The sequence below is a fragment of the Ascaphus truei genome, chromosome 1, assembly GCF_040206685.1.
Source record: "Ascaphus truei isolate aAscTru1 chromosome 1, aAscTru1.hap1, whole genome shotgun sequence".
In the NCBI taxonomy this organism is placed as follows: domain Eukaryota; kingdom Metazoa; phylum Chordata; class Amphibia; order Anura; family Ascaphidae; genus Ascaphus; species Ascaphus truei.
The window spans coordinates 248,786,085-248,812,273 of NC_134483.1; the positions used below are offsets into that span (position 1 = coordinate 248,786,085).

A 26,189-nucleotide genomic window follows, 5' to 3' on the forward strand; every position below is an offset into this window, starting at 1 on the left:
GTAATCGTTTTCTGTATGACGTTATCAGTCTCTCACATTGTTGTGGAGGAATTTTGGCCCACTCTTCTTTACAACGTTGCTTCAGTTCATTGAGGTTTGTGGGCATTTGTTTATGCACAGCTCTCTTAAGATCCAGTCACAGCATTTCAATCGGGTTGAGGTCTGGACTTTGACTGGGCCATTGCAACATCTTGATTCTTTTTTTTTCCAGTCATTCTGTTGTAGATTTGCTGGTGTGCTTGGGATCATTGTCCTGTTGTATGACCCAATATCAGCAAAGCTTTAGCTGTCGGACAGATGGCCTCACATTTGACTCTAGAATAGTTTGGAATACAGAGGGGTTCATGGTTGACTCAATGACTGCAAGGTTCCCAGGTCCTGTGGCTTCAAAACAAGCCCAAATCATCACCCCATCCACCACCATGCTTGACAGTTGGTATGAGGTGTTTGTGCTGATATGCTGTGTTTGGTTTTCGCCAAACGTGGCGCTGTGCATTATGGCCAAACATCTCTACTTTGGTCTCGTCTGTCCAAAGGACATTGTTCCAGAAGTCTTGTGGTTTGTTCAGATGCAACTTTGCAAACCTAAGCCATGCTGCCATGTTCTTTTTAGAGAGAAGAGGCTTTCTCCTGGCAGCCCTTCCAAACAAACCATACTTGTTCAGTCTTTTTTCTAATTGTACTGTCATGAACTTTAACATTTAACATGCTAACTGAGGCCTGTAGAGTCTGAGATGTAACTCTTGTTTTTTTTTGCAATTTCTATGAGAATTGCACGGTCTGACCTTGGGGTGAATTTGCTGGGACGTCCACTCCTGGGAAGTTTGGCAATTGTCTTGAATGTTTTCCACTTTTGAATAATCTTTCTCACTGTAGAATGATGGACTTTAAATTGTTTGGAAATTACCTTATAAACTTTCCCAGATTGATGGGCAGCAACAATTGATTCTCTAAGATCATTGCTGATGTCTTTCCTCCTTGGCATTGTGTTAACACACACCTGAATGCTCCAGACCAGCAAACTGCTAAAACTTCGGCTTTTATAGAGGTGGTCACACTTGCTGATGATCAATTAATCAAGGGCATTTGATTAGCAGCACCTGTCTGCTACTTAGCATCTTAATTCCTATGGAAGCAGTAAGGGTGTACTTAGTTTTTCACACATGGCTTCTCCATTTTGGCTTTATTTTTGTTAAATAAATCATGACACAGTGTAATATGTCATGTGTTGTTGTTGTTTATCTGAGGTTGTATTTACCTAATTTTTACACCTGCTAAGGAACAGATGACTGTTATTATGTCCTGATATGTAAAACCATAGAATTCAAAGAGGGTGTAGTATTTTTTCCACATATATATATATATATATATATATATATATATATATATTTAGTTAAGTTATGGTCGAAATGGCTGTCTGTGGGTGGGTTTACTGGCTATGCATCTTAACCCTGGCTGTGCTCAAAGCTGTGACCACGCAGCAAGCTTAAGCCTATAGGGAACCATGTTAAAAATGGTTTTGAAGCAAAAGGTGGCACTGTGTGCTCATTTGCATGTCATTTCCCAGAATCCCTTGGTGCAGTGGAAGTGCTGTGTGATAATGGTGAAAGGCAGGGTTGCAGACCTGCCTAAGACATGCAAATGAGCACACAATAATATTTCCATCCATTTTATATATATATATATATATATATATATCATATAAATACACTATTTATATGATTATATTATTAGGTACTGTTCACACAGTGCACTAATACTTGTTTTTTTTTATATATATATATACTGTATTGTTTTTTTTTTTTACCATAAATGGTGTTTCCTTCTATGAGACCTTTTCCTCGTTCTCCCACAACCACTCCGTCAGAATATCCACAGCATATGAGGTTACTTCTTAGCACTGGATCACCGCCTTTTCGGATATCCACTCCACCCCACTGATTTTCACGGATGACATTTTCTGTTGCAGAAAAGAGTCAAACACAGGTTTAAAAAGCTACTTGGTCATTTTTTCACTTAGCAAACAACACCTAATTCTACTGGCCTTTCATTGATGGCGTTTATTTTCAGCAATTCTAAATCCAATAATTATCCCACCAATGTTTTCTATAATGCAAGTCCTCACCCACAGTGGATATATACTTGAGAGTTTATTCACATTGTGGTACTGAACTGCTTGATCAGAGATTTGATATCCTATCTCACCCATGCATCTCTTGTTTGGTAAAGCGTGTGGAGACGGTCACCAGTTAACCATCATTTAAAATGTCCCAGGCATTCACAAATTATTTATTTACATGACATTGGGATTTAAAATGTAATTATTAAATGCACATATAAACTGTTATTCTTCATACAGTAGAGGCAACGTTAAGGAAAGTTTAAGGCATGTATTCAGAATGTACCTGGGTGTACCTGGGTCTTTTGGGGAATTGCCACTGGTTTTTGTTAGAATAATCGCTGCCTCTACTGTATACGATTTTTTTTTATGATCAAGACGACCTACACCTTATATGATCTAAGGGTCTGGGGTAAGTCAGAACACCTTCCAATTCACTCTTTCAGGAATTCAGTGCTGAAGCATAAGAACTGAGTGGGCTTGGTGACTAATATATTGCTTTGAATTGTTTTGAGGTGTAGCGGGACAACCCAAGCAACGCTACAGGTTATGCGTAGACTTTAAGTACGACAAACACAGTTTATAATTAGACAACTAATCTGTTTATCAGACATCTAGCTAACATATTAATATATGGAACATTGTATTTTATAGGCAAAGCCGATAATGTATCACTGCTTCTCAGTTACATTTTTATAGTTGCACGTGTTTTATGCCTCTCTCGCTCTCATTAGTCTGTGTTGCAATTATGGGTTGTCTCAGTGACCCACTTACAGCTTTGTTTTTCTCAGAGATACAGAACAATGTTATGTAGGTTTACAAAAATCCAGCTGTTACTGGAACAGCCAGCGAATGTTGGACAGGTCCAGAGACGTACAGTAGTGGGGTTGTTGGGTTCACGGTTAGGTCAGGGAATCAATGAACAGTGCTTTAAAGATGCTTTTTGTTCAACTAGCCTGTGAGGAATACACCCATCAATTACATTTTGGAGGGAAAAAAAATGTGGAAAATAATGGGAAACGCCTAAGACTTTTTACATTTGGCTGCAGGGCTGCATGATTTTGAGAAGTGTAATTGGGGAAAAATATCCTTAAAAAGCTGTGCAGTATGTAAACACCAAAACACCATCTTTGAAGCATACAGGTTTTATGTTTGCTCGATTTGGTATAGATATGATGAGCTTTACCGTCAAGATGTATTGGGGTATGAAGGATGTGGACATGTTATCTACCATGATGCCAGAGAGGCTGTTAGTGCTAATGATATGCAAAACAAGTGTTCTCCCTAACATCCACTAAAGTCCGTTCAGAGTAACACAGGGAATTAAAGTTAGGATATTTAGGTTTTACCTAAAAATGGTGTTACTCCCATCCAGACCATGAAATATGGGTTTTGAGAGAGACAAGAACAACCATATTTTATGGTGTGGGTGGGAGTAATGCCACCATAAAGTAAGACAGGCGTCATGCCATGTTATTTTAAATTAACGCACGGCAGTGCTAATTTAATCCGACGTTAAACCTATGCTAATTAGTTCAACAATGCTGGTTGTTTCCACATGTAATTACCTTCATGAATATGCGTTAAACTCAGGGATAATAACGTATGCTACTATTATTTTGTAGCGTGAACTCCCAAGTATTTAAGGCTCCCTTTTTTCCAGTTTTATGAAAACATTTTGGTTTAGTTTTGTTTCTATCTCGGGCCATAAATCTAAGGTAAGGGCTTCTGATCTGGTGGGCTGTATTTTAAAGTTTGACAGTGCCCCCGAATATATCGATTTCCTTGAACAGCTCGTCCATTGAGGTCTCCAGGCTGGTCAAGGAGAGCAGAATGCCATCTGTAACAGAGATATTTTATATTTGTCCTCTCCTAATCGAGCCCCCTCCACCCTTTTATTCTGTCTAATTCTGGAGACTAGAGTCTCTATAGTCAGAATGAAAAATAGTGGTGACATCGGACAGCCTTGCCTGTTTCCGTTCATTATTAGAAAGGTTTGGACAAATATCCAGACGTTTTTACTGTGGCTGTCGGTGCTGAATATATTGCCTTAATCTCAGTAATGAAGTGTGGGCCTAGTCCAATTTAGCTAAAAACTAGAAACATAAAGGGCCACCTGACCCTATCAAAGGCCTTCTCGGCGTATAGTCCCAGAATAAGAATTGTTGTTGAGTTTGTGTTGCAGGCGTGTATAATGTTTACAATTCTGTGGCATTTACCTCTAACAAATGTGTCTGAGTTAATGTATTGGGGTATGGTGTTTGTGTTGGGATGAGGGTTATTGGACCTTTGGTGGGGCATGACCAGGGTCTTTGCTATAGCCCTGGCAAATGTCGGGGGCCGCATTCTTGGGGGGGCCCGCTCTTCCCCCTGATGGCGTCACATTGCAGGCCTGAGATGTAGGAAGGAAGCACAGAGGGAAATCCCATCCTCTGCAGGTGGGTGGAGCCTGAGATGCAGTAGGAAGAACAGAGGGGAAATGCCTTCCTCTGCAGAGCCTCCGTAGGTGGGCAGGGCCTAGGTCAGGGGGGCAGGGCCTCAAGTAGAACAGCGTGGCTGGAGCTGCAGCCTGAGAGCCCGGCTGAGAAAGGTGAGAGGAAGGGTAAAAACAGACAAAAGGTTTCAGGAAGGAAGACACACAAGAGAAAATGAAGTACAAGAGAGAAATGCATAAGAGGGAAAGGAAAGACGAGAGAGAGAGAGACCAGAGAGAGAGAGCAGAGAGAGAGAGAGCTAAGAGAGAGAGTGATCACAGAGAGAGAGAGAGCAAAGAGAGAGAGAGAGAGAGAGCAAAGAGAGAGAGAGAGAGAGAGAGAGAGAGAGCAAAGAGAGAGAGAGAGAGCAAAGAGAGAGAGAGAGAGGAGAGAGCAAAGAGAGAGAGAGCAAAGAGAGAGAGAGAGCAAAGAGAGAGAGAGCAAAGAGAGAGAGAGCAAAGAGAGAGAGAGCAAAGAGAGAGAGAGCAAAGAGAGAGAGAGAGAGAGAGAGAGAGAGAGAGAGAGAGAGAGAGAGAGAGAGAGAGAGAGGAGAGAGAGAGAGAGAGAGAGAGAGAGAGAGAGCAAAGAGAGAGAGAGCAAAGAGAGAGAGAGCAAAGAGAGAGAGAGCAAAGAGAGAGAGAGCAAAGAGAGAGAGAGCAAAGAGAGAGAGAGCAAAGAGAGAGAGAGCAAAGAGAGAGAGAGCAAAGAGAGAGAGAGCAAAGAGAGAGCAAAGAGAGAGAGCAAAGAGAGAGAGAGAGAGAGAGAGCAAAGAGAGAGAGAGAGCAAAGAGAGAGAGAGAGCAGAGAGAGCAAAGAGAGAGAGAGAGAGAGCAGAGAGAGAGAGAGAGAGAGGGAGAGAGAGCAAAGAGAGAGAGAGAGAGAGAGAGGGAGAGAGAGCAAAGAGAGAGAGAGAGAGAGAGCAAAGAGAGAGAGAGAGAGAGCAAAGAGAGAGAGAGCAAAGAGAGAGAGAGAGAGAGAGAGCAAAGAGAGAGAGAGAGAGAGCAAAGAGAGAGAGCAAAGAGAGAGAGCAAAGAGAGAGAGCAAAGAGAGAGAGCAAAGAGAGAGAGAGAGAGAGAGCAGAGAGAGAGAGAGAGAGAGCAAGAGAGAGAGAGAGAGAGAGAGAGAGAGAGAGAGAGAGAGAGAGAGAGAGAGAGAGAGAGAGAGAGAGAGACAGAGACATGAGGGGGCCCTGAATTTTTCCCCCCAAGGGCCTGCACATGTCTTGCTACGTCACTGGTCATGCCATCCAGTCAGCAAAAGTTGCTGAATGCATTTACTGCAAAAAATAAAGGTAGTTGCTAAGGATCTCTGAGGATAAAGTTGAGTACCACTGACCTACTTGCTTTAAAAAATAATCCCACTGCAAGGTCTAGAATTTCAAGCAGGTACTGAATCGGGTACTTGTGTAAAGGATGTGCTGCCTACTAATATTATCAATTGTTCAGCGTGCGTGTGCCGTCTGCTGAATCTGCATTATCTGAACAGAATGAGCACAAATCTTCTGAGTAATTGCCATTAGACTAGTGTACATATTGTTTCTAGAGAATAAAGGCAGGACTGGAAGATCAGCAGTGGCTGTATGAAACTGCATACAATTGCAAAGCCTAATTAACAACAAATGGATACACTGCCTGCATCATTCTAAAGCCCAGAAATCTAAAAGCGCGCATTTTAGGTGAAAGAAAACACATGCTATGCTCAGTCAAACAATGAAAATTCCTCCAAGTGTAATGGAAGCTCTTCAAAGAGTTCAAAAGCCTGCATATCTTTATAACAGTAATTATAATTATGTGTAGCACCCAATTTCAGTTTATATCTAGAGATGTAGTGTGGCAGGGCTATGTCTACTTTCGACTCTGGTACTTTAGGTGCATAAAGTGCTTATTGGAGTTTTAAGTTAAAGAATTCCTGCACTGAAGGTGACAGCTAGCCTGATAATGACTAGACACAGGAGTTAATTTTAAAGCAGACATTATTGCCAACACAGACCCATAAGGCAAGAAAGCAATACTAGAGTGAAGTGTAATGGGGTAATATTCCCTTATGACCAGGGAATCCAGTTTTGGGTAAACATTAGGGCCAGTATTTACCATGGGATCATTCACTAGAAAGCCACAAAATCATCTTCCGACATCTTACTCCGTTTTGTGTGCAGATAATGCTGCTTAAATGAAGCAATGTAATTACATACAATATAGCACCCTTCCTATACCTGTAATCTGGCCTCTTCCATTTTTCATTCACTGCAATTCCGGCAGCAAGACCTTGAAAATGTGGTTACCGCTGGAGATAGAAAGAAAAGCAGGTTGTCAGGCATTTGAATGATGGTAATTCAGCTAAAATGAGAACCAAAATATAGAATAGCAACGGACCTCATATTTGAAAGAGCAGTTTTTAAAAGGTACAGAATAATTTCCTGAACTCCATTCCCCCCCAATACCTTGAAAAAAAAAGGATCAAGAATAAAGATAAGGACAAAACATATGAAGAACACATTGTTTAATAAGATTATCATTTTATTAATATTAGTATATATTATTTTTATTGTTATATGGCACTACCTACAAAATTTGTTTATTTTGAGAAAAAAAAAAAGTGTGTGATGGATTTCACCCCTAGACTACTTTCCACTTATTAATTTGATAGTAATCAGTCATGGGAATGATTGAAGGATTGCTGAAGCACCTTATTATTTTTGTTCTACCATATCATTAATTCTCTGCACTAGAAGCTACTCAAAATCTAGTGCAATTTTATTCCTAATGTTTTTGATTGAAAAAATACACTTCTGTTCAAAAAGAGTTCAAATAGAAAAAAGTATTTATATGAGGCAACTAATGAAAGAAATGTGTATCTGTAACTGAACAAACATACAATTGTCAAATACTTCAGAATAAATGCCGCTGTATATTTGTTTTCAAGGTCACTGAAATGCCAACTTCATTTATTCTTTACATAATCAGGAATGAAAAGGAAGGGTTAGCAAGATTAAGCTAGTGTGCTAAGTGGGGTGTCCTTAAAGGATTCTTAGAACTTACAATGCCACATCTTCCCATCCTTACATCCAGGAGTGCACAAGTCTATCTACTGTAGTAATACATGTTGTGCCACTGACTTTATACAATTCAAGAAATAGGTTCTATCACATTAGCTCTCAACTCACACTTGTCATCATGTGACCTACTGTATTACACTTTCCACCACAGACATCAATAAGAGTACTCACTCTAAACGCAAGACAGAATCATCCACTTACACACATCCGCTGTACCTGTGGGTTCACCAGCATAAACAATCAAGTGTGAAGTCCTAGTTGCTGCATTGGTTCTATAGAAGTGTGATCCATCAAAGGTTGCGAGAACGATAAATGAACCAGCAAGAGATCTTTGTACTGTATGTGTGTACAGAGCTATCAAAACCTCACAGGTCTTCTATAGAATAGTACAACTGACAAAGAGATTTATGCAATCTCAAAGGCTCTGTACACAATTTGTACGGATGAAAAACGCTCTAGTTTGTCCATTAAAAAGTCATCCTAGCCTATGGCAAATCTCTGAGGTAAAAATCAGAAATCTGACGCACAAAAGAATCAATAAGATGGGAGCTATGCTATAAATATCTTAATAATGCTTTTCCTAGAAGATGTATTCAATGCAGTGTTTGTTATGCATTGCAGGTTCCATTGTAAAAAAGGGAAATTGCAAGGTGCTGGTGGTCAGAATAAATCCCATCTTAAAATATATTGAATCAAGAAATGAATCATCTTGACTTTAGGCTGATGTTTTAAATTTGATCATATAATAGAACAACTGGAAAAGATTAGTGTTATTAAATAGCATGCATCCGACTTGTGGAATAAAAATCTTTAGTGGTACGATGGCTGCAACTCATAATACTACTACTCATACAAACACCATGTATCGCATAATTCCAGCCTGTGTGAAAATATGTACTATAACATTTTAGTTTTGACTAAGAGCCTCAGAAATACGTACTTACAACACTACCCACCCAAAATACACACTTACATTACCCCCCAAATAGTTACATAGTAGATGCGTCCATCAAGTGCAACCTATGCTAAATTTAGATGACAGATACTTTTATCCTATATCCATACTTACAGTATATTGATCAAGAGGAAGGCAAACAAAAACCCCCCAGTGAAATAGCATCCAATGATATCTCATAAGGGGAAAAATAAATTCCTTCCTGACTACAATAATTGGCAATCAGATTACTCCCTGGATCAACATCCGTCTCATGTATACTTATTTGGTATATCCCTGTATACCTTTGCTTTATAAAAAGATGTCCAACCTTTTATTGAACAAATCTATTGTATTTGCCATCACAGTCTCCATGGGTAATGAATTCCACTTTTAACTGCCCTTACTGTAAATTTCCTCTGTTGCTGGCAAAATCTCCTTTCTTCGAACCTTAATGGATGACATAGTGTCCTTTGTACTGCCCGAGGGATGAATAGTTCTTTTGAAAGCTCCTTGTACTGTCCCTTAATATATTTGTATATAGTTCTGATAGCCCCTCTTAGACGCCTCTTTTCTAATGTAAATATAAATTAGTTAGCCTCTCCTCATAAGTTACATTGTCCATACCTTTTATTTATTTGGTGGCTCTTCTCTGCACTCTCGCTAGTTCCATAATGTATTTTCTAAGGAGTGGTGCCCAAAATTGTACTCCATATTCAAGGTGTGGTCTTGCTAATGCTTCATAAAAGGGACATATTTATATTTACTTCCCTTCCATCAATTGTCTGTTTAATGCACAATTGCTAAGGCTACGGCCAGCTGTGAGCACTGCACGTGCACCTGCCAGACTAGCTGGCGTGATGGAGGCATGGCGGGCGTGGCCCTGACGTCACCTGGCAGGTTCGCCCTCATTGGTTCAACCGCCAAGGGGTGTAGCCATCGCGCTCGTCGCCAGTATTGAGCTCAATGTTCTTGTCTCCAGGAAAAACTGGTCGTGCGGCATGGTGGCCACCCCTTGTAGTGAGCCCGGCCCCAATGAGGGGCGGCTTTCGGGTGCTGCAGCAGGCAGCGGGGACCTGGCTTAAGCCTGCTGTCTACAAGCATTCCTAAATCCCTTCTCCATCAAGGATTACCCCAAAGTATCCCCATTTAATTTGTAAGTTGCCTGTTTATTCTTGTTTCCCAAATGCATAACCTTACATTTATCTGTATTAAACCTCATCTGCCATTTACATGCCAACGTTTCCAGTCTCTCCAAGTCCTTCTGGAGAGGAATTACATCCTGCTATGACTCTACTACCTTACACAATTTAGTATCATCAGCAAAGATAGAGACTTTGCTCTCTTTGCCAACCTCAAGGTCATTAATAAACAAGTTAAAAAGCAGGGGTCCCAGTACCAATCCATAAGGTACTCCACTCACAACTTTAGCCCAACCTGAAACAGTTCCATTTATGACAGCTCTCTGTTGCCTATCCTTCAACCAGTTTTAAATCTAGGTGCATATATTTTTACTGAGTCCAATTTGCTTTATTTTGTACACTAACCTCATGTGGAACCGTATCAAAAGCCTTTAATCAAAATTTCAACATCAACTGCATTACCTGGTCTAAATTCCTACTTATCTCCTCAAAGAAACAAATAAGGTTAGTTTGGCATGATCTATCGTTCATAAATCCATGCTGAATATTACTAATTTTGTTTTCCATTAGGTATTCCTGAATATCATACAGTATTACTGTAAACTTTCAAGTAGCTTCTCCACTATTGAAGTCAGGCTTACAGGTCTGTAATTCCCCAGTTGTAATCTACAGTAGCTCCCTTTTTAAATATAGGCACCACATCTGCTTTACGCCAATCTATGGACTGAGCAGGATTGAGAATGCCACTCAATGCACATCTTGCCAAATGTATGTGCACTTGGAGCAGCTGTTCCAAGCAGCATACCGCTGTGAGAAGTGTAAGCAAGTGGTCTCTTTAGAGTAAGAGATTGCTGATCTCCACAAATCCCAGAAGAATCCAATCCTCTGGCACCCTTCCTGACCTTTTCAGTGACCATGCAATAGTGTACTGTGTAAGGAAAATTAAACCACCCTGTGGCAGGACGGCCTGTAGCCGAGGTCAGGGAACAGCCCACATGTGTAGTTTCAGGATAATGAAAACGTTCAGTGGCTTTATTTCTCCACAGCATAACATAACATGTGGGTACACTGTCCCTTTAAACACCAAAACAAATCCTGCTCCACATTTGGGAGAACTGACTAACACTCCAGGCCTATCTAGCAGGCTGGCTGGCTGGCTAAACCATTTACCAAACCATAAGTGTATATTAAGCAGTCAGGAAAACAAATGAACAATTCTTACTTTGGTTGAAAGAGTTAGTTTGGTGAATCCGTCTGGCTAGCAGCTCACATAGCAGAGTTGTCTGGTATAAGTCAGCCAGCTACTTCCAGTAACAACATCCTTTTATACCTTGCTGGCTATCAGGTGTCAGCTTACATCCTGATTACCTAGCTTCCTCCTGAGTTAACCTTCTGAGTGCTGGATGAAGCATTCAGACATATGTTTCCCAGGCATAACTGATAGGGGTTGACTTCACCCTGTCACACACCCCAATCAAGCCCCAAAGTTCTCCTCACTAGAACATTTAGAAACTTTAACCCACAACAGTTTCTGGCAGACCTTACCAACTGCCCTTGGTACAGAATCTACTTAATTCCCGACCCTGATACTGCGCTCGAATATTTTCAATCTGAGTTCTTAAAACTCTGTGATACCCATGCTCCACTATGCAGGATAAGAGTATGGGGGGCCCACCTTCCGTGGGTTACAACTGACCTTATATCACTCTACCATTTCAGGGATGCCTTGTGGAAAAGCTACAAAGCAACTGGAACCACCAAGGATCTCAATCACTACAGATGCCTGCGGAAGGCAAACAAGACACGCAAAAGCACAATATTACTCTGACAATCTTCTCCAGCATACATCAAAACCAGCTAACTTCTGGAAGGTTATCAACAACATATTCTAGCCTTCTAACCATCAACAACCAAGTAATATCACTAAGGGTGATACAGTATTACTCTGACAAACCCCACTGACATTGCAAATGCTTTTAATGACTACTGTGTGGGGTATGCTACTAACTTATTAGCAAAACGCAACACAAAACCACAAACATGAATCTCATCCTAGGAGTACCCCTATAGCCCCACCCCCTCCCAACACTGCCCACAATTTTCAATTTGTCCCAGTATCCGAAGAGATTACACAAGCGCTCCTCAAATTAAAACTAAGCAGCCAATGTGGACCTGACTTACTGCAATCCAAGTTCCAAGACTTGGTGCCCCAGCCATTGCCAAACCAATTGCTTCCATAGACAATTCTATTCTGTCTGCAGGCCATATCCCTAAGACCTGGAAAACTGACAGAGCTGTACCAATCTTCAAAAGTGGGAACAAAAACACTGTCTCAAACTACAGGCCAATCTCTCTTCTCCCAATACTATCCAAAGACATGGAAAAATGTGTTCACTCCTGTAACAGGGGAGTTATCCCTGTTCAGGAAATGTGCCTCTAATCCAGCAGTGTGGTGGTTAACTGCTGGTAGTCAATTAACCAACACCACCTGCCTGATTAGGTTTCTTAGAAAAGCCTGTCTTTGAGACAGGAAGGGAGATTGTTCCTGAGTATCACAAGTAGTGGGACTGACCATAGGAACAGATGTCTTGAGCCTGCCAGAAGAAAAACAACTCCTACAACTCCCAATTAAGCGATTACTATACCAAGACAAATTTCGCCCCAAACACTCCACGATAACTACCCTGCTAAAAGTTTGCAATGAAATCCAGTGTGGAATGGAACTGGGACAACTCACTGGTGCAATATTCCTAGATTTTGCAAAGGCTTTTGATACTGTTTTTCATGTTATCTTGCTTAACAAACTCCAGTGCTCTGGAATAGGGAAACGTGCTTTAAACTGTTTTCAGTCCTACCTATCAGGTAGATCCCAACATGTGTCCATCACAGGCTCTAAATCCAACCCCTTGGATATCACCTGTGGTGTCCCGCAAGGCTCTGTTCTGAGGCCCCTACTCTTCTTAGTGTTCATCAATGATCTTCCTACAGCTTGTAAGGGAGCTTCAATACACATGTATGCAGATGACACAATCTTATATGCACACATTCATAGCCTCTCCGACCTTGAACACAAACTTCAATCTCACTTTTTCAGACTCGAAAGCTGGATTTCCCAAAACAAACTGTTTGTAACTGTTACATATGCCTATAATATATATTGTCTTTAACTGTGCATGCATTGTCTTGTATATAATGTATACCCTGCTCACGTATGTTATTGTATTTGTATCCATGTATTATTTGTCATCTTAACGCTATGCCCAGGACATACATGAAAACAAGAGACAACTCTCAATGTATTTCTTCCTGGCAAAACATTTTATAAATAAATATGCCAGGGACGCATTGCACCTCAATGAAGAGGGATCTTCTGTGCTATGGGTGAGAATGTTAAAAAGGATGGAGACGATTTTAAACTAGGATGGAGGGGGGAGGGACCAGAAACAAATAAACAAAATACAGTACCATAGATGGGGATGGGGAAATAGCAAGGGATCATGGAGGTAGAATGGGGGCAAGTGCAAGTTTGTCAAGCAGGGAGACACCCATAGTAAATACAGATAATACTAGAAAACGTCTAAAGACTAAACCCAATTGGCGCAGAAAGGCAGGAGCAGATAAGATAATAGTACAGACTGAAAAAACCCATAAATGCATGCTTGCTAATGCATGAAGCCTGACAGATACAATGGGGGAGCTTGAAATAATAGCTGCAAGGGAGCAGTATGATATCAAAGGCAATACTGAAACATGGTGGGATGAAATTCATGACTGGGCAGTTAATTTAGAAAATGATTCCCTTTTTCGGGAGGATCGAGGAAATAGAAGAGGAGGTAGAGTATGTTTATATGTTAAATCGGATCTAAAACCTATTATAGGGGAAGATGTTTATGAAGGGAATTATGAAAATGTAGACTCTTTCCTCCCAAATACATACTTACAACACTAACCCCCAAATACATACTTACAATACTACCCTTCCAAATAATGACCCAAATACATACTTACACTACCCCCCACTAAAATTACTTACACTTCCCCCCAAATACAAACTTACACGGACCCCCCCACCAAATACATACACTTACCTTGGGGATGATCTCAGGCCGCTGGACCTTGGCTTTCCCCAGTTTCTGCAGGCCCCCTTACTCTCGCGCGCTGGGCGTCTCTCATGCCAGTTGCTGCGAGAGGCCTGGCCGGCTGGCACTGGAAGTTCGGCCTGGCCATAGGTCAAGCCCAACTGTCCAGCTACTGGGCCTCTGGTTGACACTGGGCCCCACTCACCCATGCTGATGCAGGCCTCCCTCACTCTTCCGCGCTGGGCCTCGCTCTCACGCTGGTGCACGCTGGGCTCAGCTTTCCGGCATGCACCGGCAAATGAGAAAGGCCCGGCATGGGAGTGTGAGGGAGGCCCACACCTTGGGAGAGCCGGGGCCCACTGACAACCAGAGGCCTAGCAGCCAGATGCAAAAGTTAGGTCCGGCCAGAGGTCGGACCCAACTTCCAGCCACCTTGCAACTTCCAGTTCCCCACAGCCACAGGACACTTGTCCCGGGTCTCCCATTTATTGGCGGCCCTGTCTGTACTAGAGGTTTCATAAAATGAGATGTAACATTTGTACAAAGTAAAGTATATGGCACTATTGTATATAAATGATTATTAAAAGAAGTTGAACTACCTAAAGTGACTGGAATAGAACAAAAGACAGGCAATAGAGTTATCGTAAATGGAGTTCGCTCAGAAGAGTGTATGGGGGTTAGGGAATCAGTGGCATTTCTCAGAGTCCAATATTGGGATCTGTGCTCCCCAACCTCTTTTTAAGCTTCCTTACTAATTGGCAGGTAGGGAAAAAATTTAATTTTTCATAGGAATGTAACAACTACAATTCTATATGGAGGAGTACAGATGGGTAGGTCACGGGATTGAAATTTGAACATTGCAAAGTTCGTTCAGAATTTAGAGTTGAACTTTGGAACAAACTCTCAAATCTGAGTGAAATTGGAAACAAAACTCAAGAAAGGCTGATCCTTGGATGGTGTTATGTCTTCTTAAATGTAGTATGTCTAAAACTGAGCTCCTCCTATTCACTTCTAACCATGGTCCAATATCTCCTTTCTTCATCACAGTAATGGCACCATTTAACCAGCACATTACTTATCTGGTACATTTGATTTCTTTCTCTTCTTCTCTATTCATGCACTGGCTAAAACTTTTTGTTCTCTTCCTTCGTAACATAGCTATGATCTGCCCTTTCCTCTGTGACTCTACTTCTTAAACTCAAATCCACGCCCATATTCTCTCCCGTCTGGACTACTGTATTCTACTTCTAACAATTCTTTCTGTCTCATAACTTTCTCACTTGCAATTTATCAGCTCGAATCATTTCACTTACTCGCAAAACATAGTCCCCTCATCTCCTCTTTCAATCCCTCTCCTGGCTTCCCATCAAATACTTTACCACCTAGAAAGTTCTACTTCTTGCCTTCAAAGCTCAACTGCACCTCCCAGCATCTCAGCTTGGCTTTCTTTCCATAAGGCTGCGGCCAGGGTGGCGCTGAGCGGGCGGGCGTTCATGCGCGGAGGCGCAAGCGGCAAATGCGAATGGTTGCTTGGCAAGCAGCTAAGCGCCGTGCATGCTCAGACGCTTGCTCACGCTGGCCACACACATTGCCGCAATGTGTTTAATTGTGGCCAGTGCGAGCGTGCCGGCCAGCTCAGCAGCACCCTGGCCGCTGTTTAACCGTGTATATCTCCTGCGCTCGGCACCACTTTAACTCTTCTTTTTACCTCTACTGCTTTCTTACCTAAAACCCTTTTCCCCTCACTACCACCTACGTGCGGAGCATACTTCCCTTCAAAGTACATTCTCTCTCCACGTTCAAATCAAAGCTACAAGCACTGCATTGGAATGAAGCCTTTCGGCAGTTACTTTCCCCCATTCCATCTACAGATGATATGCAGTTTACTGTATGAGTAAACAGCTTATTCCACCCCTGTGCTCCCAATGCTTTTCTGCTCATTATAACATGAAGGCATTTCCTTTTTCAAGTGTGTCCCTTCACTTTAATCATTTACGTCTCCCCACACCTACAGAGGCACTTACCAACCAACCATCGTGGTCAGGCACTGCCCTCCGCTGTACTCCCTTCCCTGTCTCTGTCTGTCTCTCAGGATGCCACTTAGATTGTAAGCTCTCTTGGAGAAGTGATTCATTTTCCTATTGTGTGCTTTTATGTTCAAAGCAGTTATTGTACTACATTTTCCCATACTGTAATGTCTGTTATGTAAAGAGTTGCATACAATGTTGGCGCTATATAAATAAATATATACATACATAGTAAGGGATAGAACTTTAAACATTTCTGTCTTCTTTACAACAATTTCATTATTTTTTTAATGTAAACACAAACTTGCAAAATAATTCAAACCGATATGTTCAGTTCAAGATTATGCAAATCTTTAACAAATACTCCAAATGTGAAGTTAAGGGAGAAATATATTAACAAACTCCATTGGTGATACTAGCACTCAACATAACTTTTGATATATTATGTTGGCAGACTTTATGCCATCTAATACCTGTCAGGTTCAGGCATTAGATTTCCCACCGAACATCTCTAAATATATAGATTGATAGATGGATAATTACAGTAGGTATGCACATACAGGTATTTTTCTTTCTATAGTCCTATTTATCTGTGTATGTATGTATTTGATATATACTGTAGGATAGATACAGTATACAAGCACACAGACCTATTATTCTACATATAGTCCTATTTATCTGTGTTTGTACAGTACAGTGTACGTATATTATAGATATTAGCTTATTTACAAAGGGCCTCTTTCTGATGCATACCATAGCAGCAAATTAACAATTCATAAAACTAAGCCATTGTGTAAACATAACAGATAAAAATGCAAATGGAGGATACATTGTACTTTAGACCATGATTTCTTCATGATACCACAAGGTAACCATAGCTGGTATCAAACTATTTTCATTACAGATCAGATCTTACAGTATAATGGATACTGCATGTACCAAATATGAGAAGCACATTTCCTCTGAAATAGTCTATATGTGTCATCCCGCTGGGAGAAATGAGTATCTCCATCATCCTTTCATCGATGTCTAGAAAGCAGTGTGGAGAGGAGATGCAGGCACCACAGGAAGGGTTAACCAGTGGAAGCTTTTGGTTACAAGACAATAAATAATCACTGCTTCAAAGGATTTATTGAGTGGAATACTTTCAGTACCGATTTTCAAGTCAGCGAAGTTGTGAAATTGAAGCTTAACCTTAGCCATTTACTCCCCAATAAATACAAATGCACCAAGATAATAAAAATAAAAGCACTCACCAAAAAAAAAAAAAAAGGGGGAGTGCCGAGCACACGTATTGTAAGTGAAACTTCTTTGTGTTTTCGAAGTTAAAGTGTATTTTAATGTTTTTTATTGTAATTCTACACTCAAAAGTCTTTCATTCAATCTCAGTGACAAAACACAAAGAAGTTTCAGTGACAATGCATGTCCTCAGCGCACACTTTTTTTTTTTGTTTGTCTGAAAAATAAATTATAGACTGCTCTGCTCCTATGACAAGGAAATGTTGTTCTCTCTGTGTGCTTTCAATGTGCTGAAGTCATTGTTACAGCTGGATGCGGAGGTGTGTGTGTGTCTTTCTGTCTAGTGTTGTGGAGCTGTTTAGAGGGCTGGCTTCTGTGCATGTGCGCGAAGATGGCCGTATTTGCACATTCGCAAGACGACGGCCGCTCCTACACATGTGCGCAGCGACAGACACTAAAGCACTTGTGCGTCGAGACGGCAGCTCCTGTGCATGCATGTGGTGACGGCTGCTCCTGTGCATGCGCAGAGGGACATGTCACCGGCTTCTACGCATGCGTGAGTAGGAAAGTTTTACCGACTTCTGCGCATCCGGGGGAGCGCTTCTGCACATGCGCATTTCCTTACGTCCGTTTCATTTTTTTGTCCCCATGAAGGAGATTTGAACCTATGAAATTTTTGCAGGTTACACTGCCAGGTAAGAAATTACACTTTAAAAAAATATGAAATGCTATATTTATTGGACATCTGGACAGGAATGATACTGAGCAGTTTTATTGCTAGTCTGTTCTTCCACCTGAGAGATGTTTCTAAATTACTGAGTAATATCAGCTATTTTTTAAATAACCACACTAAAGAGCAGGTAAGAATAAATGTAAGAGCATCAGGGATATCACATAAAATAGAGTTTATGCAAGATTTTATTTCAGTACAATTGTACACAGCTTAGTACAATTCCACACCGATTTATGATCAGAAAAAATAGAGAGAGAGAGAGAGAGAGAGAGACAGAGACATACCCCGCATTAACGTACGCAATGGGACCGGAGCATGTATGTAAAGCGAAAAAGTACTTAAAGTGAAGCACTACCTTTTCCCCACTTATCGATGTATATACTGTACTGCAATTGTCATATACGTGCATAACTGATGTAAATAACGCATGTGTAACAGTCTCTATAGTCTCCCCGCTTGCGCACAGCTTCGGTACAGGTAGGGAGCTGGTATTGCTGTTCAGGACGTGCAGACAGGCGCATGCGTGAGCTGCCGTTTGCCTATTGAGCTAGATGTACTTATTCGCGAGTGTACTTAAAGTGAGTGTCCTTAAACCGGGGTATACCAGTACGTAGATAGATAGATATGTAGATAGATAGATAGATAGATAGATAGATAGATACGTAGATAGATAGATAGAGTCACGGGAGCTTGTGCAGGGTTATAATCAGTGTTCGACAATCCTATACATTTACACGCCCGGGGCGTGTGGATTTAACCCCCGGGCGAGTAAATATTGGGCCAAGCAGCACACGTGTTTTTTTTTTTAAATTTCCCCCGTTCGCGCTCAAATTTCCCCCGTTCGCGCCAATTTTTTTTTTTTAAATAAATAAATAAGTAATCTCCCTCCCTGATTGGAGGAAGAGGGCCGGCTGGCAGCTCTGGGTCCCCTCAGGTCCCCGGATGTAGGCTGGGAGGGGGGGTCCCCGGATGTAGGCTGGGAGGGGGGGTCCCGTCCCCGGATGTAGGCTGGGGGGGGGTCCCCGTGGCTGCTGCTGCTGCGCAGGGCTGGAAGACAAGGTAGGCGCTTCCCCTCCGTCCCACGCTCCTTTGGCACCCGCGCGGGCAGGGTAATAGGAGCAGGGAAGAAGGGAAGCAGCCTGGCGGGAGGTAGAGGGGTGCGCGTGCGCACGCGCTGGAGGGGGGGGTTGTCAATGTTCCCGGCCACGTTTCCCATCGGGAAGGTTGGTGTGGCCCGTGCGGCTGTTCCTAGCATGGCTGCCTGACCCCCCTCCTGGCTGCAGCCTGGGCACACGCGCGGCTTGCCACGTTTCCCATCGGGGAGGTTGGTGGCCGTGCGCCTGTCCGGCTGTCCCCCCGCTCGCCCGTGATCCTCGCGCTGGCCCCTCCATTCTCGCGCTGACCCCCCAATCCTCCCGCTGGCCCCCTCATCCTCGCGCTGACCCCCGATCCTCCCGCTGGCCCCCCCATCCTCCCGCTGGCCCCCCGATCCTCGCGCTGACCCCCCGATCCTCCCGCTGGCCCCCCCATCCTCCCGCTGGCCCCCCCATCCTCCTGCTGGCCTCCCCATCCTACCGCTGGCCCCCCCATCCTCCCGCTGGCCCCTCCATCCTCCCACTGGCCCCCCGATCCTCCCGCTGGCCCCCCGATCCTCGCGCTGACCCCCCGATCCTCCCGCTGGCCCCCCATCCTCCCACTGGCCCCCCCATCCTCCCGCAACTCCTGCCCGATCCCCTGGCATGTGGAGGACAAGTAGGCCCTGGAGGAACAGGTAGGCCCCCACCCTTCCAATGAATACCAACCCAGTCACCCACCCAGTGGGTGTGTGTCTGATTGTGTGTCTGAGTGTCTGTGAGTGTGTGTGTGAGTGTTTGTGTGTGGGTGTCTGTGAGTGTGGGTGAGTGTCTGTGAGGGTGCCTGTGAGTGTGGGTGTCTGTGAGTGCAGGTGTCTGTGAGTGTGTGTATTTGTGTGTCTGTGAGTGTGGGTGTCTGTGAGTGTGGGTGTGATTGTGTGTTTGTGTCTGTGAGTGTGTGTGTGTGTGTCTGTGAGTGTTTGTGTGTGTGTCTGTGTGTGTCTGTATGTCTGTGAGTGTATGTGTCTGTGAGTGTATGTGTCTGTGAGTGTATGTGTCTGTTTGTGTGAGTGAGTGTTTGTGTGAGTGAGTGTTTGTGTGAGTGAGTGTTTGTGTGAGTGAGAGTTTGTGTCTGTGAGTGTTTCTGTGTGTGTTTGAGTCTGTGTTTGTGTGTGTTTGAGTCTGTGAGTGTTTGTGTGTGTCTGTGAGTGTTTGTGTGTGTCTGTGAGTGTGTGTCACCCTCTCCCGTTGTCACCCTCTCCCGTTGTCACCCTCTCCCGTTGTCACCCTCTCCCTGTGTCACCCTCTCCCTGTGTCACCCTCTCCCTGTGTCACCCTCTCCCTGTGTCACCCTCACCCTTTCCCTGTCGCCCTCTCCCTGTGTCACCCTCTCCCTGTCGCCCTCTCCCTGTGTCACCCTCTCCCTGTCGCCCTCACCCTTTCCCTGTCGCCCTCTCCCTGTGTCACTCTCTCCCGGTGTCACCCTCTCCCTGTGTCACCCTCTCCCTGTGTCACTCTCTCCCTGTGTCACCCTCTCCCTGTGTCACCCTCACCCTTTCCCTGTCGCCCTCTCCCTGTGTCACCCTCTCCCTGTCGCCCTCACCCTTTCCCTGTCGCCCTCTCCCTGTGTCACCCTCTCCCTGTCGCCCTCACCCTTTCCCTGTCGCCCTCTCCCTGTGTCACCCTCTCCGGTGTCACCCTCTCCCGGTGTCACCCTCTCCCTGTGTCACCCTCTCCCTGTGTCACCCTCTCCCTGTGTCACCCTCTCCCTGTGTCACCCTCTCCCTGTGTCACCCTCTCCCTTTGTCACCCTCTCCCTGTGTCACCCTCTCCCTGTGTCACCCTCTCCTTGTGTCACCCTCTCCCTGTGTCGCCCTGACCCTTTCCCTGTCGCCCTCTCCCTGTGTCACCCTCTCCCTGTTGCCCTCACCCTTTCCCTGTCGCCCTCTCCCTGTGTCACCCTCTCCCTGTCGCCCTCTCCCTGTGTCACCCTCTCCCTGTGTCACCCTCTCCCTGTGTCACCCTCTCCATTTCCCTGTCGCCCTCTCCCTGTGTCACCCTCTCCCTGTCGCACTCACCCTTTCCCTGTTGCCCTCTCCCTGTGTCACCCTCTCCCTGTCACCCTCACCCTTTCCCTGTCGCCCTCTCCCTGTGTTACCCTCTCCCGGTGTCACCCTCTCCCTGTGTCACCCTCTCCCTGTGTCACCCTCTCCCTGTGTCACCCTCTCCCTTTGTCACCCTCTCCCTGTGTCACCCTCTCCCTGTGTCACCCTCTCCCTGTGTCACCCTCTCCCTGTGTCACCCTCTCCCTGTGTTGCCCTGACCCTTTCCCTGTCGCCCTCTCTCTGTGTCACCCTCTCCCTGTCACCCTCACCCTTTCCCTGTCACCCTCTCCCTGTGTCACCCTCTCCCTGTCGCCCTTTCCCTGTGTCACCCTCTCCCTGTGTCACCCTCTCCCTTTGTCACCCTCTCCCTGTGTCACCCTCTCCCTTTGTCACCCTCTCCCTGTGTCACCCTCTCCCTGTGTCACCCTCTCCTTGTGTCACCCTCTCCCTGTGTCGCCCTGACCCTTTCCCTGTCGCCCTCTCCCTGTGTCACCCTCTCCCTGTTGCCCTCACCCTTTCCCTGTCGCCCTCTCCCTGTGTCACCCTCTCCCTGTCGCCCTCTCCCTGTGTCACCCTCTCCCTGTGTCACCCTCTCCCTGTGTCACCCTCTCCCTGTGTCACCCTCTCCATTTCCCTGTCGCCCTCTCCCTGTGTCACCCTCTCCCTGTCGCCCTCACCCTTTCCCTGTTGCCCTCTCCCTGTGTCACCCTCTCCCTGTCACCCTCACCCTTTCCCTGTCGCCCTCTCCCTGTGTTACCCTCTCCCGGTGTCACCCTCTCCCTGTGTCACCCTCTCCCTGTGTCACCCTCTCCCTGTGTCACCCTCTCCCTTTGTCACCCTCTCCCTGTGTCACCCTCTCCCTGTGTCACCCTCTCCCTGTGTCACCCTCTCCCTGTGTCACCCTCTCCCTGTGTTGCCCTGACCCTTTCCCTGTCGCCCTCTCTCTGTGTCACCCTCTCCCTGTCACCCTCACCCTTTCCCTGTCACCCTCTCCCTGTGTCACCCTCTCCCTGTCGCCCTTTCCCTGTGTCACCCTCTCCCTGTGTCACCCTCTCCCTGTGTCACCCTCTCCCTGTGTCACCCTCTCCCTGTGTCACCCTCTCCCTGTGTCACCCTCTCCCTGTCGCCCTCACCCTTTCCCTGTCGCCCTCTCCCTGTGTCACCCTCTCCCTGTCGCCCTCACCCTTTCCCTGTCGCCCTCTCCCTGTGTCACCCTCTCTCGGTGTCACCCTCTCCCGGTGTCACCCTCTCCCTGTGTCACCCTCTCCCTGTGTCACCCTCTCCCTGTGTCACCCTGTCCCTGTGTCACCCTCACCCTTTCCCTGTCGCCCTCTCCCTGTCGCCCTCACCCTTTCCCTGTCGCCCTCTCCCTGTGTCACCCTCTCCCTGTCGCCCTCACCCTTTCCCTGTCGCCCTCTCCCTGTGTCACCCTCTCCCTGTGTCACCCTCTCCCTGTGTCACCCTCTCCCTGTGTCACCCTCTCCCTGTGTCGCCCTCTCCCTGTGTCGCCCTCACCCTTTCCCTGTCGCCCTCTCCCTGTGTCACCGTCTCCCTGTCGTCCTCACCCTTTCCCTGTCACCCTCTCCCTGTGTAACCCTCTCCCTGTGTCGCCCTCTCCCTGTGTCGCCCTCTCCTTGTGTCGCCCTCTCCCTGTGTCGCCCTCTCCTTGTGTCGCCCTCACCCTGTATCGCCCTCACCCTTTCGCCCTCACCCTTTCCCTGTCGCCCTCTCCCTGTGTCACCCTCTCCCTGTCACCCTCACCCTTTCCCTGTCGCCCTCACCATTTCCCTGTCGCCCTATCCCTGTGTCACCCTCACCCTCTCTCTGCCGCCCTCTCTCTGCCGCACTCTCTCTGTCTTTGTCTCTCATTCTCTCTGTGTGTGTTCTCTCTATCTCTCTGTGTCTCTCTCGTTCTGTGTCTCTCTTTCTCTGTGTGTCTCTCTTTCTCTGTGTGTCTCTCTTTCTCTGTGTGTCTCTCTTTCTCTGTGTGTCTCTCTTTCTCTGTGTGTCTCTCTTTCTCTGTGTGTCTCTCTCTCTGTGTGTCTCTCTCTCTGTGTGTCTCTCTCTCTGTGTGTCTCTCTCTCTCTGTGTGTGTGTCTCTCTCTCTCTCTGTCTCTCTGTCTCTCTCTCTCTCTCTCTCTCTCTCTCTCTCTCTCTGTGTGTGTGTCTCTCTCTCTCTCTCTCTGTGTCTCTCTCTCTCTCTGTGTCCCTCTCTACTCCTCCCTCTCTCCCCCTCCCTCCCTCTCCCTCCTCTCTCTCTGTCTCTTTCTCTGGGTCTCTCTCTCTGTGTCTCTCTCTCTGTGTCTGTCTCTCTCTCTGTGTCTCTCTCTCTCACACTCTGGATCTCTTATTTACCCTATATATCTTAACATCCCTATACTACACCGCAATAACCTATACTGCTTTCTTCCAGATCTGACTCAAGCTTCACACGGAAGACATCGGAATCCCCCCTAACCCAGAAGACAGGTAGGGAACACCTTCCCTCCAATGTATTACATTGCGGGAATGAGGTACCTGGACATTGAGGGACTGCGGATCAGGTAAGATCCCAGGCGGGATTGCTGCTTTAGATATTGTGAAGCGGGGACATCCAGACACTGGTTAAGGGGTTCAGGAAACTAGTCATTCACACCTGGCTTTTATTTCTAGATCCGACATTTACACACACACACACACACACACACACACACACACACACACACACACACGTAACAAGGACTAATTGTAGTATAATGTAATACAATAAATTCATTTATGTCAAAAACGAATGTTGTTCTGGCTAGGAATTTATTAAATGTATTTTATTTATATATTTTATTTTAAAGCGGGATTTGGGGGCGGGACTAGGGCGGGGTTGGGGGCGGGGTTGATTTTTTGGTTGGGCTAGTAGATTTTTGGGTGATTTGTCGAACACTGGTTATAATATACACCAAAAATCACTGGGTTGTATCGAATGCGACTATGATATGATAAATAAAGTTTATTCCTTAGAGGTAAGGTGAACACACAGGATTGTACAAATAACACACAGAATATGAACACTTACGTGGGAAGGGGTCAATGAAGTAATCAGGACAGGATTAGCAATTCATCAGGCATCAGGTATCATTCAGATGTAGTAACAAAGACACTGGGCATAGAGCTGACAATCGGTTATAAAGAATTTTGGCTCTATCCCTAACATTGGGTCTCAGACATTGGTTCACAATTATCTGTACCCAATTACCTTGTGGAAGCTAACGTGGGAAGCACTCTGGTCCCTGTCCCCAGGTAACTGGCACATGCGCACAATCCTCTGGTCAGAATCACATTTCCTGCACCCCACACTGTAAAGTTGGCGTCTCCTAGTCTGCCATTTGGGATCCTAGCCCGGGAAACTCCGACCTGAGGTGTGAAACACAACACTTTACACAAGTACCCATATCCTGCACTTCTCCGCCCTAGAATACTTAATCAAGGGCGGTGAGCCTCTCATTAATGGGTTCCCCTCAGACATCCTGACGCCCTGTGACCATTAACATTACTTCTGGGCCAGTGGCTTTCGCAGGCTTTGCAAAATCAGGGATGCAGAGTAACATTTTAATATCATACATATATTAAAATAATCCATTCTGTGGGTCTGAGCGGGCTGAAATTTGCTAGGTCCTCATGCCGCAGGACACTCGCCATAATGGCCAAATTTCAGCCTTCCACGACCCCCAGAACTGGAGATAACAAAACCAAGTTAAAATCATCTATTAACTTTAATGCAGGATTCTCCGCTATAGGCTAAAAGAAATCACTGCATTTCACTCTTCCATTGGAATCAATGGGGCCGGCGCCGCCATAGGATTCAATGGAGCTACTCCGCCATTGAAGTCAATGCGAAACCATGTTTTTTCACAGTTACTCATACTCCGTTCGGTTGGTCGGAGAGGGTCGGGAATTGCCATGCAGTCATGCCGGAACTATGACTACATGGTGGCCAAATCCCAGCCCTCTAGTCCATACAGAACCGAAGTTATGGGTTTTCACTTTATACACTTTTGATTTAGCCGTTTTCACCTTGCGGCTTTCTCATCCGCCATTGCGGTCAATGGTGGGACCCTCATGGCCAGCGCGACCCTTTCTCGTCGCCATTGACTGTCGGACCCTGTTGGGGTCGAGTAAGGGGTCCCCCCTGAGCTAGGGGCAAAAAGAATTGACCCGCTAGCTGCCCTAGAACCGGAGATACAATTTTAATATGAATGAACTTGACCGTGACCAAGTTCCCAAGCCAATTGAGTGATCAAAGCTCCTCATTGAAATTGTATCCGCTTCTGTGGTTTTGCGGTCTGGCTGCCTGCCAGCTCGTTCCTGGAGGTCGGACTCGAGGAATCCCCATTGAAATACATTACTCCATTCACTTTCAATGGGGAAGCTCCGCTCCTCCTCTCGGGTGCCACCTGCAGGTCTTCTCAGGTATTGGGCCCAAATCTGTGAAATCTCCATAGGATTGTATGGCGCTCCAATGGCGACCTATGGTACAGGCTGCAAATGGAACCTGTAAATACAATTATAACCCTTTCCCTCCCCGCCTGATCCCAGTGTATGTGGTTGGTGCAAAGGTACAACCACCTATAATTGGAACAATATACACTGGCGACACACACTTTATTCGAGCTCGGCTAGTCCCACGAATTCGGGTATACCCGGGTGTATTGAGGTTTGTGACTGTTTTCTGCCCGAGTGCATTGAGGTATTTTTCAGGCAGGGATTGAAGCATTTTATTCCCGCTGGCTGCAATACTGCACAGTATATATATATATATACTGCATTACAATTCATGAATTTATGCCATCTGGTAGACACGCGAAGCATTGCAGCCTATTAAATCCTAATCATTATCATTTAACAGATCAGCCGCCCGTCAGCCAGGCATGAACCCAGGCTGGGAAGGCAAACGCAACGGGGCTTGTCAGAGGTGAGGAGCGGCGCATTCCAGGTATCTGCCAGGTACATACTGGGTATTTGCTCGAATAAAGTGTGTCGGTGCAGTATACATCCAGCAAAGAGAACACATTTTGCCCTGAGGCAGGGGAATAAAAATACATGTAATCACTCTGACTGTGAGAACATGATAACCAAAGAGACATACATTTTGGTTGTGAAGCAGGGGAACATATGTATTATAGTAGATTTCTGTTTAACCCCTCACTTCCCAGATGGTTGAAGGGGGTGTCTAATGG

General features: G+C 45.3%; 1 protein-coding gene across 1 annotated transcript in view; it reads right to left on the bottom strand.

The window, feature by feature from the left end:
- Positions 1 to 26,189, bottom strand: part of FBXO10 (F-box protein 10) — a 230,830-nt gene that overhangs the window by 77,957 nt on the left and 126,684 nt on the right. The window contains 2 exon segments of the mRNA XM_075602769.1: positions 1,808 to 1,960; positions 6,805 to 6,875. Of these exon segments, the coding sequence (XP_075458884.1) occupies positions 1,808 to 1,960; positions 6,805 to 6,875 (224 nt within the window).